Source organism: Oryctolagus cuniculus, chromosome 6 (assembly GCF_051225735.1).
Source record: "Oryctolagus cuniculus isolate XC-2025 breed Fujian yellow rabbit chromosome 6, ASM5122573v1, whole genome shotgun sequence".
In the NCBI taxonomy this organism is placed as follows: Eukaryota; Metazoa; Chordata; class Mammalia; order Lagomorpha; family Leporidae; genus Oryctolagus; species Oryctolagus cuniculus.
In genome coordinates this window covers 3,665,094-3,689,074 of record NC_142872.1, presented here as the reverse complement: position 1 = coordinate 3,689,074, position 23,981 = coordinate 3,665,094, and the positions used below count along the sequence as shown (strand labels likewise).

The window sequence follows — 23,981 nt, the reverse complement described above, 5'->3', positions numbered from 1 at the left end:
ACATCATCACCACCATAGCGACACCTACACACACACATCATCACACCATTCATCCTTGCTACAGCAGCATCTACACACACATCTACACCATCCTGCCACTCATCACCACTATGGCAACACCTGCACACACATCATCATCACTGCTATGGCGACACATGCACACACATGTCCACCTCTTCACACCACTCATCACTGCTAAGGTGACACCTGAACACACACACATCACTGCTATGGCAACACCGTCACATACACATCGTCCCTGCTATGGAGACACTTGCACACACACGTCTACCTCGTCACACCACTCCCCATCACTGCTAACACCTGCACACACACACATCACTGCTATGGTGACACCTACACACACACATCATCACACCACTCATCCTCTGCTACAGTAGCATCTTCTCACATCTACATCACTGCACTACACATTTGCTTTTACAGCAGCATCTATATATATTATATATATATACATATATATATACATATACACATCATTGTACCATTTATCTCCTGTATCATGGTTTTTTCCCTTAAATAAGTTCCCCTACATTATGCCAAGTTTTAATGAATTAATATATTTAACTAGAAACAGCACTGTTGATTTTATTGACAGGCTAGTTAATATTGTTAAGTGGGTACATGATGATAATAACACAATCTATCATGAATGAGGAACACAGGGAGGATTAGAACAAAACCCAAGGCTTCCTTAGTGTAAGGTCCCATTGCCAACCTGCAGAGGGTGGGAACAGATCAGTAAGGGCACACGTGGGTGTGAGAAGCAGAGAGAGACAGACAGAGAAGCCATAACTAAGAAAACTGTATTCACCATGGAAACAGCAGGAGAGAGGGGCAACACTTTATTCTGATCTTGAAGTAAGGGGAGAATTTAGGTAAGAACTGAGCATAAAATGCATAATTTAGAGGGGAGGTATAGTCTGGTGGGTGCTTCCTGGGAAGAGAGAGGACAGCAAGAAGCAAGATGTTGGACAGAAAATATCAGTAACTTAATGGACGAGTGCATGAGATTAGGGATAAAAAGTCCATGAAAATTCCAATTGGGCTCTTGGAAAATGGCAGCAGCACTGACCAAAAACTAACCAAAACAAACTTCCGAGACTGGCTGGAGGCTGGTTTGAAAACCCCTAATTATGTCCTAGGGAGAGGATTCCTCTAGGACACCGCGCCTGGGCACCTCTGCCCTTAATGAGCAGCTGCAAGGCTGAGCTGGGAGTTGGAGGTGGTGGGGCTCAGGCTGGCTGGCCCCTGGCTCCCAGCCCACCAGCTCAGGGACACAGGCTGGCCAGCCCCCAGCTCCCAGCCCAGCCCACCAGCTCAGGGAGCCAAGGCATTCAGTGCACTTCAATGATTTCTGTATGGCTCATCTGCTACTGAAACCATTTACTATCTTTCTGTCACGAGCACCCATGGGCAGAAGGAACTCTGAGCATTCCGCACTTTCTGAGAAGCAGTGATGGCTGCACACACACGATAAGGTAAGCACCTAGAGAGGAACGGGAAGGCCCCAAGGTTTCCAGTTTGTGAAAATGCATCGCACAGCGCTGCTAATCATTTGTCAGTCCCATACAGCATGCTCAGTCTAGGCAGAGAGCACCACCAGGAGCAGGAATGCTGTCAGCTGTGTGATCAGACTAAGCTGCACACCACTACTCAGATGGGGGTACAAGAGGGCCGACCCCTCCCTCACCCCCTGAGACGAGACACTGCGAAGCGCTGGGAAGCCCACAGGAACCACAGGGCAAAGTAACCGTTGCCTTTAGTTAGAAGCACAACTTCTATGGTACAAGTCTCTCGCTCTGTCCAGCCACTACCCGGAGTCTGAGGGCCTAGAGTCCATTGAATGGATCTCAGCTTCACAGATTTCACTGACGATTCTGCTGGTCGGGCACACGACAGATCTGGAAGGAGAGGTGGAACACAGCCAGCACGATTCCTCTGTGACCATCATAGACCTCAGGGCTTGGCAGATGAGATGGAGGGGAACACCTACAACTGCAAATGAAGGGGAAATTCAGGCTTCAACCCAGGCTACGATGAATAGTCTAGAAGGAGAGCTTATGAAATTAGAACCTGGCCAAGTCCAGGAGTGCGAAAATCGTGGGAAGCAGCACTTGATGGGAAATGAGGCCAGACTAGGAAGCCATGTAGGGCAGCTGCTAGCCTCCCGAGCCCCCGGGGCTGCTCTGAAGTACACAGCTTCCCCAGATCTGACGTCTCAGCATCTCAACAGTTAATAGCTCCAGGTCAGGCACAGACCAGTCACTGACCACACCAAGATGCACTTGAAGGCAGATAAGAATAAGACGTGTGCTGGACAATCTGCTCATTAGAAGTGTCAGTTGTTAAAGTCGATACACATTGCACATGTGTTTATATTATATATATGAAGTTATGTACAGAAATGCATATTCTGAGGTACGGTATGATGATTCAGCACAGGTACACATGGTGTGATGATGAAATTGGGGAACTGCTGTGTCCATCACCTTTAACATTTATTAACCTTTCTTCAAGCTATCTGAAAATAAACAGTTACTATCATTATGACCCTACTGTTTTCTGTAAGGATCTAGAACACAAGAATTCAATTCTCCTGGAACATGGTCTTTGTGTCCCCTAACCATGAGAATTCATTTGTCCTGTAATGTGGTCACTTTGTACCCTAACCAGCCTCTCCCTATGTCTTCTGTTCCCCTACCTTCCCTAACCACAATTCCACTCTTGGCTTCCGTGACATCACTTATTTTTCAATCCTAAATTTATATCCACCTGCAAACTCAAAATTCATCATCTCTCAAATACCCATAAACACATAGACAATGGACCATGATGAGTAATAATCCCTCAACTTGAAGGTGATGGCCAGAGAACGCTTCAGCGAAAGCTGGCTCTGGAGACGGAGACTGGTGGCTACTCAGGCAGTGCCAGACCCCAGAGGGCTGCTAGCTATTCACAGGAAGTGAATGTGCAAGGGAGAACAGCTGCTGGATTCCAGACTGATCACTGAGTACGTTAAATAATGTGTAGCACAGGAGCAGGGCAAGGAGCCCACTGCACCAGGCTCCGCTCTCACTCATCGGAGAGGGTGGGGGAGGGCACAGATTCTGCAGGATCAAAGGGAACCAGGACTTCTTGTGAACCTCACTGACATGCACATCAACACACCTTCCAGCAGGCAGCCTGGGGAGAAGCCCAACCATTCAGAAAGTACGTTTTCAGTGATGTCACGGAGACGTGATGTCAGAGACTGTCAAGGAGATAACAGAAGAATCTACTGCAGTATTTAATTCTGCTATTGGCTTACTAGGGTTGTTCTAATGTTTGATGATTAACTGTATCAGTTTCATGTAACTAACAGACATATTGGTCTTTAGTGTGTTCTAATGAGTTGAGCTGTTAAACATTCTAAGATTAATATTCCCTTATGTTAAGTTTACAGTTGTAATGCTTTTAACTATAGATTGCTAGAATAAATTTGCTCTTATTCAGAATTTTGGCAGCTATCTTTGTGGCTACTTTTTGTTTACAATTATCCTTTCTTCTTTGTGATGAGGTCATAGGAGCCTGAGGGAAGAAGGCTGAGTTCTCTCCTATTAAAAACTAGCCAGAGTCTGTGCAGAGTTTGAGGGTTGAACACGTGCCGGTGCAGGGCAGAGCGGGCTAAGCAAGCTGGAAAGGAAGCCGTCAGCCAGCCTGGGGAAGAAACCCTCCAGCTTCCCTGTGCCGCTGAGTGTTTACAGCTAGCGTGAGATTCAACTGCCTGAACTACGACATTCACTGCAGACCACGTAACTATCAGGGGCTTCAAAAAGCTTTTGGAAATGGAATTGAAAGATAAATATGTCTTGGTGCAAAAAAATTTGAAATCCATGCACAGTTGTTCTGTAACACATTTTCCTGGAAGTTTTTGAAGACCTCTCAAATGGGTAGATTTCAAAACATTTTGCATCCAGTCAAGTTATATTTAAATTTAATTTTAAACAAACTTTTTGAAGCACCCTCACAGAATGAATCTTTTCTTGGATAGCAAATTGGGCCAATTAGGTTAAAAACTGAAATAACCATGTGTACAGCACAGTGCACAGCCCCACAGACTACTCTTCCCTCAAACTGTTTTGGCCAGAATCAGATTTCTAGTACAGCATGAATATTTTTAAAATCCTCTATAAGTTAAATTAGCAATGTCAGTCCTTGTCCTTGGTGAAGCCAAGCATATCATTTTTTAAACCTGGAAATAAGCATAAATCTTTGCTGAAACATTTTACTGACAGAAGCACTGAACTCTCACAGAGCAATGGGAAACTAATGGGACACATCTTCACAGGTGTACTCTGGTCTCTAAAGAAAGTAACACAAGGACTAGAAAAAGCAGGAAAAACATTAAGAATTGCCTCATTCAAGGTCAAGGTCATGGGGGAAATTGTCTGAACTGGTCACAGTCACAACATTGCTCTTTAACAAACTTGAATGACTAACACTTCACTTTGATGACATCTCTCATAACTCCACAGAGCACCATGGGCAGAGTGAACGAGACAGGCACCACTGGCTTCATCCTGCTGGGTTTCTTCCCCGAGCTCGGGCACATCACCGCCGTGGTGGCCCTCATCCTTCTGGTCTACGTGGCTGCCCTCACAGGCAACACCCTTCTCATCCTGCTCATCTGGCTGGACAGCCAGCTCCACACACCCATGTACTTCCTGCTCAGCCAGCTCTCGCTCATGGACCTGACCTTGACGTCCAGCGTCATCCCCAAGATGGCTGCCAACTTCTTCTCTGGTTGGCGGGACATCTCGTTCCTGGCGTGCGGGACCCAGATCTTCTTCTCCCTGACCGTGGCCATTGCGGAATGCATCCTCATAACACTCATGTGCTTCGACCGCTACGTGGCCATCTGTAATCCGCTGCGGTACCCCATCATCGTCAGCCCCAGGGTCTGCTTGCAGATGGCTGCCATATCGTGGACTGGGGGGGCACTTACTTCCCTGGGCCACACGGTGTTCACCTTGCATTTTCAGATCTGCAGCCCCCGCGAGATCCCCCACTTCTTCTGCGAAGTCATGGCCGTGCTTAGGATTGTGTGTGAGGACATCTCTGCCTACGAGAAGGCAGTGGTAGTAACCAGCATCCTCGTCCTGCTGCTGCCTTTGTCACTCATCCTGTCCTCCTACGTGCTCATCTTCCTGGCCGTCCTCCGAATGAACTCCTCCGAAGGCAGGAGCAAGGCTCTGGCCACCTGCTCCTCTCACCTCTGTGTGGTGAGTCTCTATTTCGGTCCAGGGATGTTTATCTACATGAGACCTGGTGCTGCCAAGACCCCGAGGCTGAACCAGGGTCTCTTTCTGTTTGGAACGGTCCTGACTCCTCTCCTGAACCCTCTCGCCTATAGTTTCAGGAACAAGGATGTTCTGGGCGCACTGAAGAGGTTGATGGGGAGGTGTCTGTCCTCCACGTAGAGGGGAAACACCATGGTAGCTGAAGGAAGATGCTCGGGGCACCAGCAAAGGGCCATTTCTCAGTTCAGTAAGAACCCTTGTGAGATCTTGGAAAAGTCAGCTGACTACTGAGTGGCACTGTTTCTTCCTCTGCAGAAAATGTGCGTAGACCCACTTCCTCCCTCCATACTGGAACCACTGCCCATTTGTCTTGGATGACACTGTGGCGAGGGGCGGGACTCTGCCCCGTAGTCCTCTCGGCAGTTCCTGTCTGACAGCCTCATGCTCCGTTCTTCACAGACGCGTGCAGCATCCACGAGGAGAGGACAGTCAGAGCCCAGCACGCTGTCCAGAGTACAGACACTGCCTTGGAAGCGTCAGGTTCAGAGAACAGGAAAGACAAGGAGATGGCTGAGCGTCTGCAGTGTTTCATTCAGCCCCAGCACGGCTCATTTCCTTCATCTTCTGACTGTGCAGTCTGCAGTTGGCATCTAAGCTTCCAAACAGCACTCTCTGCTCACCTGCAGTCTTGGCTGCCAGCGTCAGTTCTGTGCTGGTCTGAGGCCTACGAGATTAGAATCTGTGACTTGGGCCCAGGAATCTCACAGTGAAACCTTCAGTGACTTCTGCATGCATCCGTGGATGGGAGCCGCTGTGGCTTGTTGACCAAGTTACCTCTTTAGACTAGCTTAGCAGACAACTTATCAGACGCGAAGTTTCCCCATCTCTTTAAAATGTGCCTGCAGGATGTGATGGGGTCGTTAATAAAACTAGCATTATTATTCTCATAAATGATAGGGAATAAACTTTTCCCTGTACTTGGAACAGTTCGTACTTTTAAAGTTTTAAGCACATAAAATGGAGTAAGTAGAGTAGTAAAAAGAAAAAAGCTAAGTGTTTATTCAAAATAAGATTTAAATATTTATAACAGAATATAATTTTAAGCAGGATATATTGCAGATGATTGCAAAATGTTGACATATTCTGTATATGCTTTAAAAAAGTGAATACTTTATGTGGGTAAAAGGAACATTAAGACTAATTACATGTGTTTTTAATAGGCGTGTGAAGCAACAAAATAGAAGCTACATTTTCAGTGAAGACCAAACATTCAGAAGGAATTACCAATTTCTAGAACCTTCCCCTCTAATATACCACAATCACTCCCTTGGAGATCTTATTATGGAAATGCAAAAACAGAGCTTTAGGAAATTAAAAATATTTTTTAATTGAGAAGTAAAAAATATATGTGTTTATAATATACAATATGTGATGTTGAAATATACATTTTAGGATGGTTACATCAAAATAATCAACATATGTATTACCTCAGATCTGTAATTTTTCTCATGGTGAGAACACTTAAAATCTACTCCCTTAGCAAATTTATAGAATACAATATGTTGTTATTGGTTATAATCATCACCCTTGAAATTATTTTTCCATTTAATGGAAATTTTCTGCCCTTTATCTAATATCTTCCCAACTCCCTCCTCCCCGCCCCTGGTCGCCACCATTCTATCTGCTTCTGTGAGTTCAATTTTTGGTTTCACAGATGTTTGAGACCATGTGGTGTTTATATTTCTGTGCCTGGCTTATCTCGCCTAATATAACCTACCCTAGGTCTATCCCTGCTGTCTCAGTGATGGGTTTTCCTTCCTTGTTAAGGCTGCACAGTTTTCCATTGCATACACACACACACACACACACACACACACATCACGTTTTCTTTACCCATTCACCCGTTCACAGTAAGCAGTTAATTCCATGCCTTGGCTATGGTAAATAATGCCGGAATGAACATGGGAGTGCAGATAGCACTTTGATATACTGATTCTGTGTCCCGTGGACAGGCCCAGTATGGAATTATTGGATCATATGGCATATCTGGTTTTTTTTCTATTTGAGGGGCCATTTTCCATAATGGCTTTACTAATTTACATTCTATTAGCAGTGTGTAAGTGTTCCCTTTTTTCTATATCCTGTCCAACACTTCTCAAATTTTATCTTTTTTTAAATACCAGGTCTAAGGAGCTATCACCTTGTGTCATCGCTGTACAGTTAATGACTTTGAGCACATTTCATGTCCATGTTGGCCGCTTGTACAGAATGTTTTCAAAGTCCTGAGTAATGTGGTTCCTTGTGTGTTTTGGATACTGACTGCTTATCAGATGTGTGGCTGCAAATAGGTGTCTCCCACTCTCTTACTTATCTTTTCACCTGTAAATTGCTTCCTTTGTTAGGTAGATTCCTTGTTTCATGCACACTCATTTCTCTGTTTTGGCTTTTGTTGCCTGAGCTTTGGGGCTAATATCCCAACATCAATGTCTACACCAATGTCAAAGAACTTTGCTCCTGTGTTTCATAGCGTTTTCACAGCTTCACATTTTGTAGTTCAGAATTCAATCCAGTTTGTGTTGGCTGTGTCTTACGATGTGGCAAGAGGGTCTGGTTTCATTTTTCTGTGTGGTTATCCCGTTGTCCCAGCTCTGATTTGTTGAATAGTCGTCTCCCTGTTGTGTGTTATTGGCATCTCTGTTGAACGTCAATTGACAGTCAACGTGTGTGTTTATTTCTGGGTTCTTTGCTCCAGTGAATTCTATGTCCTTTTAATGGCAGTACTATGCTTTTTTGGTAACTTATGGTTCTGCAGTGTGTTTTCAAGTGTGATGTCTCTAGCTTTATTGTCTATTGCTCCATATTACTTTGGCTATTTGAGATATTTTGTGGTTCCATACAAATATAGGACTGTTTTTCACTATCTGTGAAAAAGGTCACAGGAAGTTTGATAGAGAGTGCACTGAATCTATAAATCACTTTAATATACACATTTTAAAAACAGTAACTCTTCTAATCCAAGAACACAGTATATCATCTTATTTATAAGTTTCTTCTTTAATTCCTTACATCAGTGATTTATAGTTTTCAGCATGGAAGTTTTTTGCATCTTTGATTAAATTAATTCTTAAGTGACTTTTTTTTGCTATTATAGATTGGGTTATTTTTTGGAGAGTTTGTTATGAGTTCATTAAAAAAAGCTATTGATTTTTGTATGTTGTTTTATATCATGCAAATTTAATTTGTTAATTAGTTCTACAGTTTTTTGGTGGAGTGGTTAGTGTTTTCTATGTGTAATATAATAAGTTTCCCTGCAAACAGTGAAATTTCATTTCTTCCTTTCCAATTCGTATGTCACCTATTTCTTTCTCTTGCCTGCTTGTCTTGGCTAGACTTCCAGCACTATACTGAACAGAAGTGATGAGAGAGAGAATCCTTGTCTTTGTTTCTTTGTTTCTTTGAGCTGAAACTTTTCCCCACTAAGTAAGATACCAGCTGTGGATTTGCTATGCGTGGCCTTTACTGTGTTTGAGTATATTCCTTTCATACCTGATTTGGTGAGAGCTTTTATCCTGGAAGGATGCTGAGTTGTTGGGTTTCTCAAACACTGTTTGCATTTATTGAGATAAATTGTGTTTGCCACTCATTCTGTTAGCATGGTGCTTCATATCCAGAGATCTGCGTACATTGAACCATCCTTGCACTACTGTGAGGAATCCCATTTGATCATGGCTACTGTTCCCTCCAATGTTCTGTTCCATTTGATGCACTAGTAATTAATTAAGAATATTTGTATCTTATTTCATCAAAGATACTGGCCTGAGGTTTCTTTTTCTTTTCTTTCTTTTTTTTTTTTTGTAACATTGTTGTCCAGCTTGATCAAGAAAATGCCATCTTCATGAAATGAGTATCAAAGTGTTTGTCCTCCACTTTGGGGGAAGATGTTGAAAGGGATGGTGTGAGTTTCTCTTTAACTGTTTCACAGAATTCAGCAGGAAGGCATGTGCTTCCCTTTGTGGAAAGATTGTATTGCAGGCTCAGCATCCTCCCGTGTTCAGGTTTTCTCTTTCTCCATGGTTCAGTCACAGTGGGCTGTGTGTGTCTAGGAACTCATCCATTTCTTTGTGGCTATCCCGTTTTTCGGATATAAGTTTTTCATAGCAGTCTCATATGATTCTTTGTATTTCTTGGTATCCATTGTAATGCTTCCCTTTTAATTTCTAATTTTACTTATTTGAGTCGTCTTTTTCCTTAGCCAAAGTTTCATCAGTTTTATCTTTTCAAAAAACAAAACAGGTTTTCTGTTGTTTATCTAAAATTTAAAGAATTTGACATCAAATTTCAAACCATGGCAACAATATCAAAAATGGCTCCTTCAATTTTTTTCAGAAGAATGAGTCATGTTTTGGGAATCGGATTCAATGAGGGGACCAGAGAACTTCCCTTAAAACCTTGCTGTCACAAAATAATCATGCTTACAAAGGGAAAAAATTAAATTTAAGAATTTCAGAACAAAGTAATGCTGAGGAAGTGTGACTCTGTCTTAGTGGAATAAAAATCCCTGTCCTTCTACCCGTTCTCTTGTTCATGCTTTTTATTTTCTGTCTCTGACAGTTCTCCCACGTGCATTTTGTTGTTGCTGTAGGAAAACTCATGTCTATTCCATAAATAAGTAAAATGCAAAACAGCAAAAACAGCCTAATAAACACATTCTCAGTGGAAAATCTTGTTACTGAATAAATAAGGTTTTGAGATGGGGACTGGGGTGTCTGGGACAGGAGGGTAAAATTTATTTTTTTTCTGAAGGAAAATATAAGATAACCACCTTTCAGGAGCTAGAGATGCTACAAGTGGGACATGGACACGGCACATGGGCACGCAGGGGAGAGACAACCGAACACAGGGCCCTCTGGCTGCCAACGTTTCCCAGAACCCAGGGACAACTGGAAATAAAGAACATTAGGGTGATTATTTCCACCCAAGAAACTGAGGCCTTTTGCACAAATCAGCATGTTGATATCACAACGCCCACCAGCCACAAGGATAGAAAATCCTTTAATATCTTAAAAGTTAAAAATCCTCTAAACATGAGACTGAAAAGTGAAAGGTCTTCTCCTTCCAGTGGTCCTGAGTCTGCCTGCGGAGCTCTGAACTCAGTGGGGAGAGCCACAGTGGAGCAGGGTGGCCATTCAATGGCAGTGAAAGGACGGACTGCGAGCTATGAGCACTGACACAGCCCAGGCTGCCAGCCCTGCCCAGGGAACCAACACAGCCCAGACTCCCATCCTGATCCAGGGAACCAACACAGCCCAGGCTCCCATCCTGATCCAGGGAACCAACACAGCCCAGGCTCCCATACTGATCCAGGGAACCATCACAGACCAGGCTCCGAGCCCTGCCCAGGGAACCAACACAGCCCAGGCTCCCATCCTGATCCAGGGAACCAACACAGCCCAGGATCCCAGCCCTGCCCAGGGAACCAACACAGCCCAGACTCCCATCCTGATCCAGGGAACCATCACAGCCCAGGCTGCCAGTCCTGCCCAGGGAGCCATCATAGCCCAGGCTCCCAGCCCTGCCCAGGGAACCATCACAGCCCAGGCTCCGAGCCCTGCCCAGGGAACCAACACAGCCCAGACTCCCATCCTGATCCAGGGAACCAACACAGCCCAGGCTCCCATACTGATCCAGGGAACCATCACAGCCCAGGCTCCCAGCCCTGCCCAGGGAACCAACACAGCCCAGGCTCCCACCCTGATCCAAGGAACCAACACAGCCCAGGCTGCCAGCCCTGCCCAGAGAACCAACACAGCCCAGGCTCCCATCCTGATCCAGGGAACCAACACAGCCCAGGTTCCCATCCTGATCCAAGGAACCAACACAGCCCAGGCTCCCAGCCCTGCCCAGGGAACCATCACAGCCCAGGCTCCCAGCCCTGCCCAGGGAACCAACACAGCCCAGGCTCCCAGCCCTGCCCAGGGAACCAACACAGCCCAGGCTCCCAGCCCTGCCCAGGGAACCAACACAGCCCAGGCTCCCATCCTGATCCAGGGAACCATCACAGCCCAGGCTGCCAGCCCTGCCCAGGGAGCCATCACAGCCCAGGCTCCCAGCCCTGCCCAGGGAACCATCACAGCCCAGGCTCCCATCCTGATCCAGGGAACCAACACAGCCCAGGCTCCCATCCTGATCCAGGGAACCATCACAGCCCAGGCTGCCAGTCCTGCCCAGGGAGCCATCATAGCCCAGGCTCCCAGCCCTGCCCAGGGAACCAACACAGCCCAGGCTCCCAGCCCTGCCCAGGGAACCAACACAGCCCAGGCTCCCAGCCCTGCCCAGGGAACCAACACAGCCCAGGCTGCCAGCCCTGCCCAGGGAACCAACACAGCCCAGGCTCCCATCCTGATCCCAGGGAACCAACACAGCCAGGCTCCCAGCCCTGCCCAGGGAACCAACACAGCCCAGGCTCCCATCCTGATCCAGGGAACCAACACAGCCCAGGCTGCCAGTCCTGGCCCCTGACTCTGACACAGCACCGAACTGTACTCCTGGCCCCCAACATTGGTACATTCCGGGCTGCCAGTCCTGGCACAGGCAGGAGGCTGAACTGTCCCAGCTGTGCCTCAGCTGAAGCAAGGTTTCTTCACGCGTGCTCATGGTTAGGGCAGGAGAAACCCATGTGCTTCATCCACACAATCAGTGTTCCTGGCAGGCCACTCTACTGCCTGTGCCGCGTACACGGCACGGAACATGATGTGAAGAAGAGAAACCCACAGCTTTCATGAAGCTTCCGTTCTAGTGGGGAGCAGCAGCTAGAACGATGAAAACTCGGGAGACGTTCCAGTAGGCCGAGGTAGACTCACTGACAGATACCCCGATAATGTGTGCTTGTGCGTGTGTGCGTGCGTGTGTGCATGTGTGTGCATGTGTGCGTGTGTGTGCACGCGCGTGTGTGGCATGGTGCTCATGCTTCTGCTTCCACAGGACAGGGTGGTTCCACTGAATAGCGTGGACCACGTGGCTTATCTCGTGGCTCTGCCATTTGTGCAGGCTGGTATGTGTGTTGAAACGCATGTCGTCAGGCTGCTTTCCCGAAAGGCTGTGACAGGAGCCCTCCCGCCAGGTCTGTGAGATGGCACACTTTCGCTGGACACTGACCAGCATGGACAGATACCACGACACATGCATGTAGCCCGTGAAGCTTTATACACGCAATGAAGTGTGGCTAAAATGGTTTTCACCTTGGACTTTGCCACTAGCAACACAATAATCCCTATAAAGCTACCCAGGCAGCTGCCCGTGGAGCCCAGAGCATGGAGGCTGATGACTGGTGACAGGTTGCCAGCACGCGGAGATGAAATGCGCCCTCTCCAGTACCTGCTGTCAGCCCTCATCCCTCATTCATGCTCTGGGTAATGGATATTCTGTCAGCTTCATGGACAAGGCACTGCAAACTCAACTCCCAGGGAAGTGGCCCCAGGCCCTGTCCTCCTCTTGCTACCTCAGGGAGCACAGGGTGGGGCAGGGGAAGGCGGAGCCAAGGAAAGCTGCCAGGCAGCCCTGTGGCAGCCCGGGGCCAGAAGGCCCTGTGCGGGGCGCTGCTTCTCTTTGGAGAATGACTGCGGAGTTCGGACCAAGGACACAATGTCGCACTAATTGAAGTCTGGGGACAAGACGCTTCCAGGACACCCCCTGGAGGCAGGCACTTAGCCAAGGTCTGAACCACATCAGACACGCCGGCCCTGACCGCACCCTCGGCCTCTGTTCGCTCCTCCTGTTCATGGTAAGGGTCTTTGGACAGACCCGGAGCGGGGAAGCGAGCCCCAGTTCTCCGGAGAAGGAGCTCCCGCTGCAGCTGACCAGAGCACAGCCGGCCGCGAGGTAGCCAGCACGATCTGCAAGCCCTAAGGTACAGCACAGGTGCGGGAGGTTTTCCTGACTTCCTAAAAGGAAAGCAACCATTTTAATACTGAACAACTGGTGACTCACTTTAAGCATGACAGAATTTCAGTCACCCCTGGGTATGAACTCTGGTGGGCCCACCAGGTGTGCGCGGCTGGAGCAGGGCTGTGTGCTCGGTCGATGCAAGTGCCTGATGCTCTTCAGGTTCTGGACGAGGGTCTGCACTACCAGCGCTTAGGCTAGGATCAGTTTCGGCTCTCTGCTTTGCCCTCCCAGCTCAGGACCTGGAGGACATCACTGTGTCCCCCACAGAAAATCTCACAGTGAGGTTGGCTCTGGAGAAGTTAGGGGCTCAACCCCACCGCTCCTGTGCTCTGAGGCCTCAGGCCAAGACCTGACCTCTCTGGACTTGCACTTTGACACCTGGATGTGCGGGAGCACCCACCCCTGCGGAGCAACACTGGGACCAATGTGGCCATGCGTGCGGACTGAGCACCCGCCTGCTGTAATGAGGAGCTCAGAGGGGGAGACTGCACAGCCCACGGCTCGGCTTCCTCAGTTAATGAAGGGTGATGGGGCAGGGTCTGTGCGGCCTCCTCTGGGATTACCCCAGCTCTGCTTGGTTTGCACAGGGAGGAAAGCACCACACATAGAGCCCATTACAGTCATGTGCAATAAAAATGAAGTGCTAGCTAAACATGAGCCAGAATAGATAAGCAATACGTAATTCAGGGCAATTGACAAAGGCAGATGGTGGAGGAAAGTCCAGGTACGTAACTACCACCACATTAGCCAGGACCACCTGGTCCCACCGGTCCCTCCTGACAGAAAGCGCTGGGAAAGGAGGGTGCATCCAGAGCCACGGGTGGCTGTGGCCGTGGCCGTGGCCGGATCTGAGGTTACCACTGCCGTTTGGTGGAGGGTGAGGATGTGGCAGGCATCCCTCGCCCGGCCCCAGGGCAGGGAGGAGTTGTGCTTCTGCCTTAACACTTTCAGAGCTGCTCCAAAGCTGAGCACAGCCCCAGATGCTGTGTAAGGGCAAGAGCTGAGGGTCAGACAGCCCTGCAGGGTGCTGGGGCACCCGGACTCCGCCACAGGCAGCATGTTCCCTGAAGGCAGGCCAAAGGGTGCCAGGTCTCTTTTTCACTCCTAGGCAGGTGGTAGAATGGAGTCTGATTCTATCTGATCTCAGGGACGACAGAAAGCAGAAGGAAGCGCGGATGCACGTGGAGGTTTGTGGTGTGACAAGGCACGGGCAGTGAATGGTGTCACTTTGCTTTCAATGTAGTAGACAACTGCAGTATCTAAATGCTTTCAGCTCTGAGGAACCAGATATTCTTTCTTGACTACCCCCAAGGTGTCTGTTCTGGCTGTAAGTTGATTATGTTTAAATACTTACATTGACCAAGAACAAGAGACAATAGACATTCCGAGAGCTCCCGGGAGTGAACTCTGTAGAAATGGGCCCCCCTGTGTACGCTGCCCCTCTGGGCTGCAGGACCGTCCTTTTCCTAAGTGGACAACACGGTCCAGTCCCCGTGTCAGGCAGAATCTCCAGGAGGCCAAGGAAAAACGGGGGATTGCAGGCTGGGATAGAGGGGAGGGTTCATCCCTGGGTGAAGGCACTGAAAGAAAGACGGCAGAAAGCTAAACGGATAAAAGAGGGCGAGCAGAAGACAGGCAAACAGTGTGGGCACAGGGTCCCCGAAAATCTCCCTGCCGAGTGTCAGGGCGGCTGCCGGAACACAGCTCAGCGGGGCAAGGCCAAGGTGGCCCAGGCTTTCCCCGTGCACTGGCTCCGCGGCTCAGCCTGCTGACGTTACAGAGCCCGGTTTTTCCTTGACCACCTAGACGGCAGGTGAAATGGACAGGATGTGTAGTGCGAGTGATGCTCTGGGGGCCCTGGGCTCATGAGATGGGCCAGGGAAACTGGGAGGAAGAAAGAATCTAATGGAGAAGTCAGCTTTGGATCCTGAAATCAGGACCATGACCGAGAACAGTGGTGCGCTCGCGGTCCAGACAAGCATGCGCGTGCCCGGGCAGCATTGGAACAGAAACTGCCCTTCCTCTGCTCTGTGCCTCCTAGAGACGGCCAAGGAAGCTGCCCCACAGCAAGGACTGCAGCGCTGAGCACCACATGCTGCTGCTTACATTTTTTGCCTCCGGGTTGCATGAACCCCATCTGACTCTGACGAACCGAGCCCTCGGCCAGCCTTTGTGACTCGCCTAGGGAGGGCACTGCATCCTCACTAGTGACACAGCACATGACCGTGCCTGCCGCTTAGTCAGACTACAGCCAGAGCTCAGGGCATGGGCACCGGGCACCCACAGAGTCCGGGTGCTGCCTGCTCCCCTGTCCCGGGAACTCCCTTCCCAGTGTGATCGTGTTGGTGCCATCGCCGCCTTGCCCAGCCACCAACAGGCAAGCTCTTGCCCACGCCTCATCCCTGTCCCTCCCTGGCCTGAGCAGCCTGGAACCCTGTCCTCTGCTCCCCGCACCGGGAATGCCCTGTCCAAGAGTAACCCTTCCTGAGGAGCCCCTTACTTCTCTGTAGCCCTCGGCCCGTGTGGTTCCGCAGGATTTTAGCGTGATCGCAGCACGTCTATTCCCCTGGGGCTCCCTGAGGCTGGAGCTGAGGGCCTTCCCACACTCGACTGCTGATAGCCTAGGCTAGAGTTTGTCCAGCATGGACACTGGCCCAGTAGACACCCACAGAGTGAGGGAGTGACCAAGCGAATGAATGAGAGAAGTGAGGGGGAAAGATGCGGAATTAATTTCCAGATCTGTTAACACAGAAGACGCTGAATGCATGCATCTGCCGTTTACCTAATAGATCATAAATATGGCTTAAGTCAAGCAAATGACTACCTGGAACTCATCTGAGATCATCCTGTTAAAAAGGGGGAACTGACGGGAAGACCAGGACTCATTCTGCTCTGGCAGCCTGATGTTGCTGGAAGACCCGGCGGGTGGAGCCCAGGTCCTCCCTGACCCTGTGTGGGCTCTGACTGCACAACGGACGCGTCTCTCGGCCAAGTGGCTCAGCCTCCACAGGCTTCTTCCCTTATTATTCAGGGCACAGGCTACACCTCGCTGGTGCCCCTCGGCCCGGCCTCATGGGCAGAATCGTCCAGAGGGTGTCCTCTGGCCCTCTGGGGAAGGCGCAGTGGCAGGCGTTTTCTTATTACTGGCGAACACCGGGTTAGTTTTTTTATCCATCAAATTTAATTTCCTAATGGTCGATTGTTATGACTTACATGAAACTCTGAGGATCAAATTAGTAATTTCTCAGAAGCTCTTAATCAGAAGGCATGCAAATAAAATTAAATTTTTTGCACCATCGTTGAGCACCTATCTCTTCAAGTCACAAGGCCAGGAAGTCTTGGAGGTTCAAAGTATTTAAGCAGGAAGAAAAGCAGAGCTCTGCTTCTGGGAAGATTGCAACGCAGAGAGGTGAGAGAGAGGCGGTCCGTCCACAGGCAGCCGTGCCAGGAGGTACACTGCCACCTGCACTGGCACAGGCTGAGGACAGCAGGGCACAGAGGCATGGAAGCAAACACCTCCTAGGAGGGCTGGGGCGGAGGGAGCGTGGAGGGGGCCTTGGAAGAGGTCCTAGGGCTCCAGCCACTAAAACAAAGCTGACTTTCAATGCCTCCAGCCCGCAAACTGCTTACTGCCCTGACCCCCACCACTCCTACACCAGTGACAAGTTCTTGGGCAAAATATTGCATTTTAGTTGCCCCTCTGGGTATGGGTGTAACCGCAAGACACACAGTAGAGGCTCGGCCTGTGGAGCGCAGGTGTAGACAGCTGAGTGAGTCATCTGGAGCCTGAGGCACCGATCTTGCCCCTTCCGAGAGGCCACCTTCCAGCTGTGCCTGGCATGGACGAGCACTGTTGACCAGGCTGTGTTCTAAATGCCTACAACCCATGGCCACTGCTGACCATGGCCTCACCCTCGTGTGGCTGGGACATGTCTGCACCGTGGTCCAGGGATGCGAGGCAGACACGGCTGACAGCCCAACCTGACCAAGGCTGCAGAGAGCGGGGCCATTCGGGGAAGGTGGCTTCTACCTCGGTACCAGCCCCTAGCCCCTGCACCCTCCTTGGCCCGCAAGCCTGCCTCTAATTCTGACCAAGCTGGTGCTAAACAAGAGAGGCTACGCTTCAGGCAAATCATCTTTTCGCAAGCCAGAGCCTAACCGCGTTCTTCACCACGTCCTGTGAACTCCCCTTGGCGGCCTCAGCTCCCATCGTGGCTGAGCCTGGTGATGGATTCAAAGGGCATTCAAGGTGGGCAGCGGGTGTGACTGGCAGCGGTCGCAGGTAGGAAGCCACTCCCTGCGCTAGGGCCCAGCAGGCCTTCTGTTCTTGTTCAGACCAGAGCAGGAAGGGTTCACGGGGGGCAGGGCAGGGGGGGGGGCTCCTGCAGTGGGAGGCACACGGTGCGCACAGCCCACACTCAGTTCTGCAGGCATTTTTCCCCCCAGGTCTCGCCTCTCCCTTCTGTCAAGACAAACTCCATCGCCATGACACTTGGCAAGACCACGTCTTACGTGACCCTAACTCCTCTCTGTGTCTGCAAAGGACCTCGAGCTGGTGATGCAATGGCTTACTGAAGAAAGCACGTGGCAAACACTCATCAAATGATTGCCTTTTGTTGATAGGACATTAGAAGGGACCTGTGTTCTTATTTGGTTACCATCAGTGATTACAGTTTCTAATCACAGGTAAATAAACTTACCAAGCAACCCACAAGAAAAAACAAAATCCTGCATGTTGAGAAGTGGCTCACGGTGCTGAAGAGACCACAGCCAGGAAAGCAGCGGTCACAAGCCTATTTGGAGGAGGCCTGGGGGATGAGGAGGTAGACCAGTTGCACGGTATCCTAGGAAGCAATTCTCCTCCCTGGGATCTCAGGGCACTGGTGACGGCCGGCCATGGAGGCCAACAAGACTGTCACCACGGACTTCGTTCTCCTGGGGCTCTGGCCCGAGTTCAGCCACCTCATCGTCCTCATGGGCCTCGTTCTTCTGGTCTACGCCGTGGCTGTCATGGCCAACGCCGCCCTCGTCGTCCTCATCTGGCTGGACACGCGGCTCCACGTCCCCATGTATTTCCTGCTCAGCCAGCTCTCCCTTATCGACTTGGCGTTAATTTCAACTTCTGTCCCCAAAATGGTCGCAAACTTCTTCTCGGGGAAGAGAACCATATCGCAGGTGGGCTGTGGAGCGCAGATCTTCTTCAGCTTAACTCTGGGGATCGCGGAGTGCCTCCTGCTGACCTTCATGGCCTTGGACCGCTACGTGGCCATCTGTAAGCCGCTGAGGTACTCGACCATTGTCAGCCACGCCACCTGCACGCACATGGTCACTGGCTCCTGGGCGGGAGGGGCCACGACGTCCCTGGCTCACACGGCCTACGCCATGCACTTCCCCGTCTGTGGTCGCCGGGAGATCCCACACTTCCTGTGCGAGGTCATGGCCCTGCTCAAGCTCACCTGCGAGGACATCTCCGCCTACGTAAAGTCAGTGGTGGTCTCCAGCTTCCTGGTGGTCCTCATCCCCCTGGGCCTCATCCTGGCCTCCTACGCCCTCATCTTCCTCACTGTCCTCCGTATGAACTCCCCTGAGGGCAGGAGCAAGGCTCTGGCCACCTGCTCCTCCCACCTATGCGTGGTCAGTCTCTACTTTGGCCCTGCAATCTTGGTGTACATGAGGCCTGGCTCCTCTAAGACCCCCAGATTAAACCAGTCTCTCTTCATGTTCAACGCCATCCTCACGCCGATGCTGAACCCCCTCATCTACAGCCTGAGAAACAAGGACGTGCTCGCGGCTCTGAAGAGCACCGTGGCTAGTGCACGCCCGCTGCGGAAGCTGGAAGACTCCTTCCGACGGCTTTCCAGGGCCTGGAGGATGGGACGTGTTCTAGGATGAGATCCTCGACGCCCTGGCTGTGTGTAAAGAGTTAAAACAACCTGGCCATGGCTCCAGACATGGTCCAAAGCAGTTCTTCTGACCGCAGATCTGAAGCCACAGAACTCTCTCAATGGCACCAAGCACCAGCTTTGCCCACAGAGGCCCAGGACACACGTGCACTCATTGGCTCAAACACCCTGTGCTGAGGAAGACACGAGCTGTCCTCAGGGCACTGGAGAGCTCACAGTTTGGGGGGGGGTGTCAGGAAGCAGAACCTCTGAAAACAGTGTCACCTGCCCTGACTGACTGCAGGCAGCCGTCACCCAGCTCGCCCACCTGCAGCCCAACGGTGGCCACAGGCTTCGCAAGGAACCCGGAGCAAAACTCCCTCCCTCCCTGAGTGCCTGCACGTCCTCCTGTTCTCCGCACTGCTCCCGAGGTCAACCCATCGTCCAGTGCAAATGCAGCCTGCAGGAGCTGGAGGCTCTCTTTCCAGCGATCTGGAAAACTGGAATGAAATAACGGCTCCCGCCCCCGCACTGCCGAGGGAACTAGCAAGCTCACACACCATGCACTTGGAGTGCGGCAGGCGGGCAGGCTGTGCCGTGCCACACAGGTGCACATGCCTGGAACCCAGGCTGCACGGCCAGACCTGTTGCTCAGCTGAGACTTGCTTCTGAGTGTGCAATGGGCTCTGTACTGGTCTTGAAATCTACACTATTTGCTTTAGGCTGAACGTCCAGTGGCTGAGTATTAAAACCAGCCTCAGTCAGGGCTGAGACAAAACCAAAAATGAATGAACAACCAAAACACCCACACCACACTTTCTTCTAGAACACAAAATAAGCTTACTGTATTCAAGGAATCTGTAAGAATGCAAAGTTACCACCTCATTAATAAAAATTCAGTAGTGTCCTCTAAAGAACTGGAATTATTACAGAGCTCAGGAGTGTCCCGGTGCTGCCAGCATCCATGAGCCCCTTCTGTCACTCCAGGGAGACGCGGCGTTGGAGTGGACACGTCCTCTTCAGCTGAGGCGAGTGAGGAGCAGGCCGTCCCAGAGCTGCCGGGACGTAGGCTCCTCCACGGGACTGGGCCCCTCCCACAGGAACGCCCTCCCCGAGGCTCGCTCCTCCCTGTCCTGGCTGGGACTGGGTGGACGCAGGCTCCGCCACGGGACTGGGCCCCTCCCACAGGAACGCCCTCCCCGAGGCTTGCACCTCCCTGTCCTGGCTGGGACTGGTTTGGTTTGCAGAGTTTGCCTTCCTGAAGAATTCCTCTTTCTTAGTATTTCGGTAATGGACTTAGCACTGCTGCCCACGCTTATTTCTAACGTTTCTTCATATGCTGCTGTTTGTCCACACACTGGGGGAATGCGTGACTTGAGATCTGCACAAGACGTGTGCCCTGGAACGAGCAGGCTGGCTCTGCGCAGGCTGTCCCTGCAGCCCCTCTCAAGAACCTCCACGAATGAGACACGTTTTAAACATAAAACAAAGCACGCACCCACCCCAGTTTTGTACTGTTAACAGCAGGCTGCTGCCATGTGTCATCGTAGGGGTGATAGCACAGGTGCAGCAGGCACTCACTGGGTCCCCTCCCCCACAGAAATCCACGCACCTGTCCCCAGGCGGCACTGCCTGGAATGTCCCTGAGCGCAGAAGTGAGGTGGGGACGTCCCGGGGCCGCAGAACGAAGGAAAGTCTTGATCCAGGACGGATGATTCTTTTGGGCCCCATCTCCCTTCCCCACCCTGGTGCACAGCCCTGTCGAGAATTCTCCCAGGATGCAGTTCCTGCCATGACACCAGCTCTGGCCATTCAGCTTCCCCAGCACTCTGGGACCCTCCACAGGAGGCCCACGCTCAGCTAACCCACGGGCAGCATCGGCAGCATCGGCAGCATCGGCAGGGCTGGCCTGCCTGGGATCACTGGGAAGCTACACGTGCAGACCTCAGGGTTGCCCTCCTCTGGCCAGCGGAGTCAGACCAGGGAGACCGGCCAGCACTCTTGCCTGCAAGAAACAGGGGCCATGGTCTGCAGGCTCGGATCACTGCTCAGCTTCCCACACAGCCCAGGCTTTCTAGTCAAATTTTCCTCAGATTGGGAAGTAGCCGGTGACTGCCCACAGAGGCTGTAGCTGTCCCTGCCCACTGCAGGTATCGAGCAGGGACCTCACTAACCCCCCATGCCCTGCTCAAGCCTACGCTGGGCATGGAGGCAAGCCCATGACCACGCACATCTGTGAGCTCAGCCCCTGGCCATGCCCACTACATGTGTCTGAGCAAGCCCATGACCACGCATCTGTGAACATAGCCTCTGGCCATGCCCACTACATGTGTCAGCAAGCCCATGACCATGCACATCTGTGAGCTCATCCTCTGGCCATGCCCACCACATGTGTCTGAGCAAGCCCATGACCATGCATCTGTGAACATAGCCTCTGGCCATGCCCGCCAGAGGGGGTCCTGCTACCCCTGCCTGGTGACCACAGAGGCTCTAGCGAGCTTTCGGGAGCACAGAGGCCAACAACTTTGTGGGAGAATGGAACTAGACGTCTATTGTGATGCAAACATTTTGAAATCTGTGCTTTCTCAGAATATCCCATTTCCAAGAACATTTTGCAGACCTCTTTTCTGCACAGATGACAAAACTTTCTGCACCAAGACAAGCTTATGGCTGACTTCCCGTTCCCAGAAACTTTGTGAAATGCTCTTATGGCACCTGCATTCTAAAGAAATGAATACACGGTCTGCGCCTGCGTGCAATGAGCCTTCCTCAGCCCACTGCGCTGACGTTCATGCCGTCAGTCACCCCTTTTCCATATTTACACGTAGGAAGCAAACTGTTGTGCTAGGGGAGAAAATAAAGAATTGTCTGCACCACAAGCTCTCCTAGCTTTCTGTGACACTAAACCCCCAGAGGAAACGCAGACTAATGCCAGGTCTCTCAGCAGAGCAAACACAGCGAGAGCAAGCGCGTCCAGGAGCCATGTCCCCTGCACCGGCAGAACATGCGGAGCAGCATTTGTAACCCCCTCAGACACGCACACACCTCACCTTCTCCCCGTCATTCCTCCTGCCCTGGCACCTCTGCCCCTGTCCTGGGCCATGGCTACATCACAATCCACCCCTGCGCCTGTAAGCGTGGTTCCTGGGTGCCACACCTGCCTTCACCTGCTCATCATTCATCTGGGCTCTCCCACAGCTTGCAGGGTGCACCATCAATTCTGTACCCAGCAGCAATGTGGCCTGGCCAACATGGCCCAGTGCTGCCATCGCTCTGAGCTCCAGCAATGCCTGGCGCCATGCACAAGGTTCCCTCTCCCTGGAAGGCTCCTCCCCCACCCCATCCCCCAACACACACACTCCCAGGTCCCTGTCCTCTACCTGGACCTCACAGCTCTCACTCACATCTTGTTTCAGTGCCTCCCACTCTGCACAGCCTCCCACCCCGTGCACTCGTGAGGTCGGCTCCTCAGGACAATGTCTGGCAAAGCACACACCTGTTCCTGCTCAGTAGTCTCAGCCATGTGCGCGATTGGCAGCACCAGTGAATCCTGTTACCCTTCCCATGCTGATCCAGGGGAGTGGGTGCCTCCCGGGCCACCTCCTGCGGCTCTGCTTCCTTGGCCAAAGCCTTTCGGAAATGCTCACAGCTGATGCCGCCTCTCCATCTGCTGTGCAGGTCAGGAAGTGGAGGCCCCAGCTGGCGACTCTCCCAGGTGGACAGTACTAAACAGCTCAAAGCAGCACCAGGCAGGCCGCCTGCAGGCTCACTCAGCTAAGGGCCAACCATAATGAAGGGTCTGTGTCTGAGACCTGAGGCCTTGAGAGCCTGCGGGTGCCTCCTCCTCAGACACGGCCCCTCCAAGATGTATCTCCATGGACGCTGCCCTGGGCCTCAGCCCTGAGGGTGCAGCTACACTGGTGGTGTCCACGTGGAGCCACAGAGGTGGCCACCTCTGCTGACACTCACAGGAAACACTCATAGGCTCTCCACCCACTGCCTTATTCCATCTACACTGGCTGGTGCTTCCTGCCTCGAGCCCCATGCTGGACACATGGAGCCCACGGCAGGGCTGGCCATGGAGAAGCTTGCCAGCCATGGACATTCCACCCTGATAAGAGGGACTGCAAGGAAGAGGCCACAAGCATGCTGGGAAACACAGAATGCAATTAATCTGAGAATCACAACGTGTCTCTCTATGCTCCCAGCAAAGCCAAAATCTTGCACCAGGCATTCAAGTCCCTCGCAATGAAAGGACGCTCTTACCTGTGCAGTCTTCCATTAAGCAAGCTCTGCGGCGGCTTTTCCAGGCCTGGCCCTCTCTCCCTGGCACATCCCATCGGGGCTGGGCTGGCCAAGGGCACTGGTGAACCTGCAGCTCAGCACGGAGTCACCCTCGAACATGGGGGTGTGAGTGAGTGAGTGAGTGAGTGAGTGCAGCCGCAGGACCCACGGCTGACCAGAGCGGTGGGGAACTCCCAGCATTCTGAGCTGTTTCCTGTGGGCGTCCCAGCTCCACCTGCTGGGGTGGAGGCCGCTAGCTCCTGTTGAGGAGCCAGCATGGCCACCAGCAGGGAGCCTGCTCAGGCAGTGGGGTGGAGTCCCTGCAGACAGATTTCCTGGGCCCAGGGCCCCACCCTCATCAGCTGTCACATGTGCTGACACCGCTGAACACCTCTAGCTTCAGTCAGCATCCTATGGTTCAGAGGTGAGGGTGCAGAACCCACCACGGCCAAGTGTGCCCAGACTGGAGTGAGCTCACATTTGCAAAGTCCTAGGAAGAGTGCAGGCTCATAGCAGTTGCCCTGCAAGTGACTGTCACTTCAGAAAACAAGTTGAAAGCATTTGTACG

At 51.5% G+C, this 23,981-nt stretch overlaps 2 protein-coding genes and 1 long non-coding RNA gene across 3 annotated transcripts; 2 read left to right on the top strand and 1 right to left on the bottom strand.

Moving 5' to 3' along the window:
- Positions 1–1,381: 1,381 nt before the first annotated feature.
- LOC149125974 (uncharacterized) lies at positions 1,382–23,981 on the bottom strand. Its single transcript, XR_016235016.1, has 3 exons — positions 23,396–23,981; positions 10,126–10,243; positions 1,382–2,019 (listed from the first exon to the last, which is right to left on the bottom strand). It is a non-coding gene; the product is annotated as an uncharacterized LOC149125974 (long non-coding RNA).
- Positions 4,272–5,807, top strand: LOC100354157 (olfactory receptor 2V1-like). The gene has a single exon (XM_002723750.6). The coding sequence runs from the start codon at positions 4,515–4,517 to the stop codon at positions 5,481–5,483; it is 969 nt and encodes a 322-aa protein (XP_002723796.5). The 5' UTR covers positions 4,272–4,514; the 3' UTR covers positions 5,484–5,807.
- Positions 17,783–19,139, top strand: LOC149125975 (olfactory receptor 2L2-like). The gene has a single exon (XM_089335075.1). It carries the CDS (start codon positions 18,144–18,146, stop codon positions 19,137–19,139), a length of 996 nt encoding a protein of 331 aa, XP_089191201.1. The 5' UTR covers positions 17,783–18,143.

Bases quoted from the DNA above. Each gene is read 5' to 3' on its own strand.
- LOC100354157 (XM_002723750.6), top strand. From the start codon at position 4,515: ATGACATCTCTCATAACTCCACAGAGCACCATGGGCAGAGTGAACGAG.
- LOC149125975 (XM_089335075.1), top strand. From the start codon at position 18,144: ATGGAGGCCAACAAGACTGTCACCACGGACTTCGTTCTCCTGGGGCTC.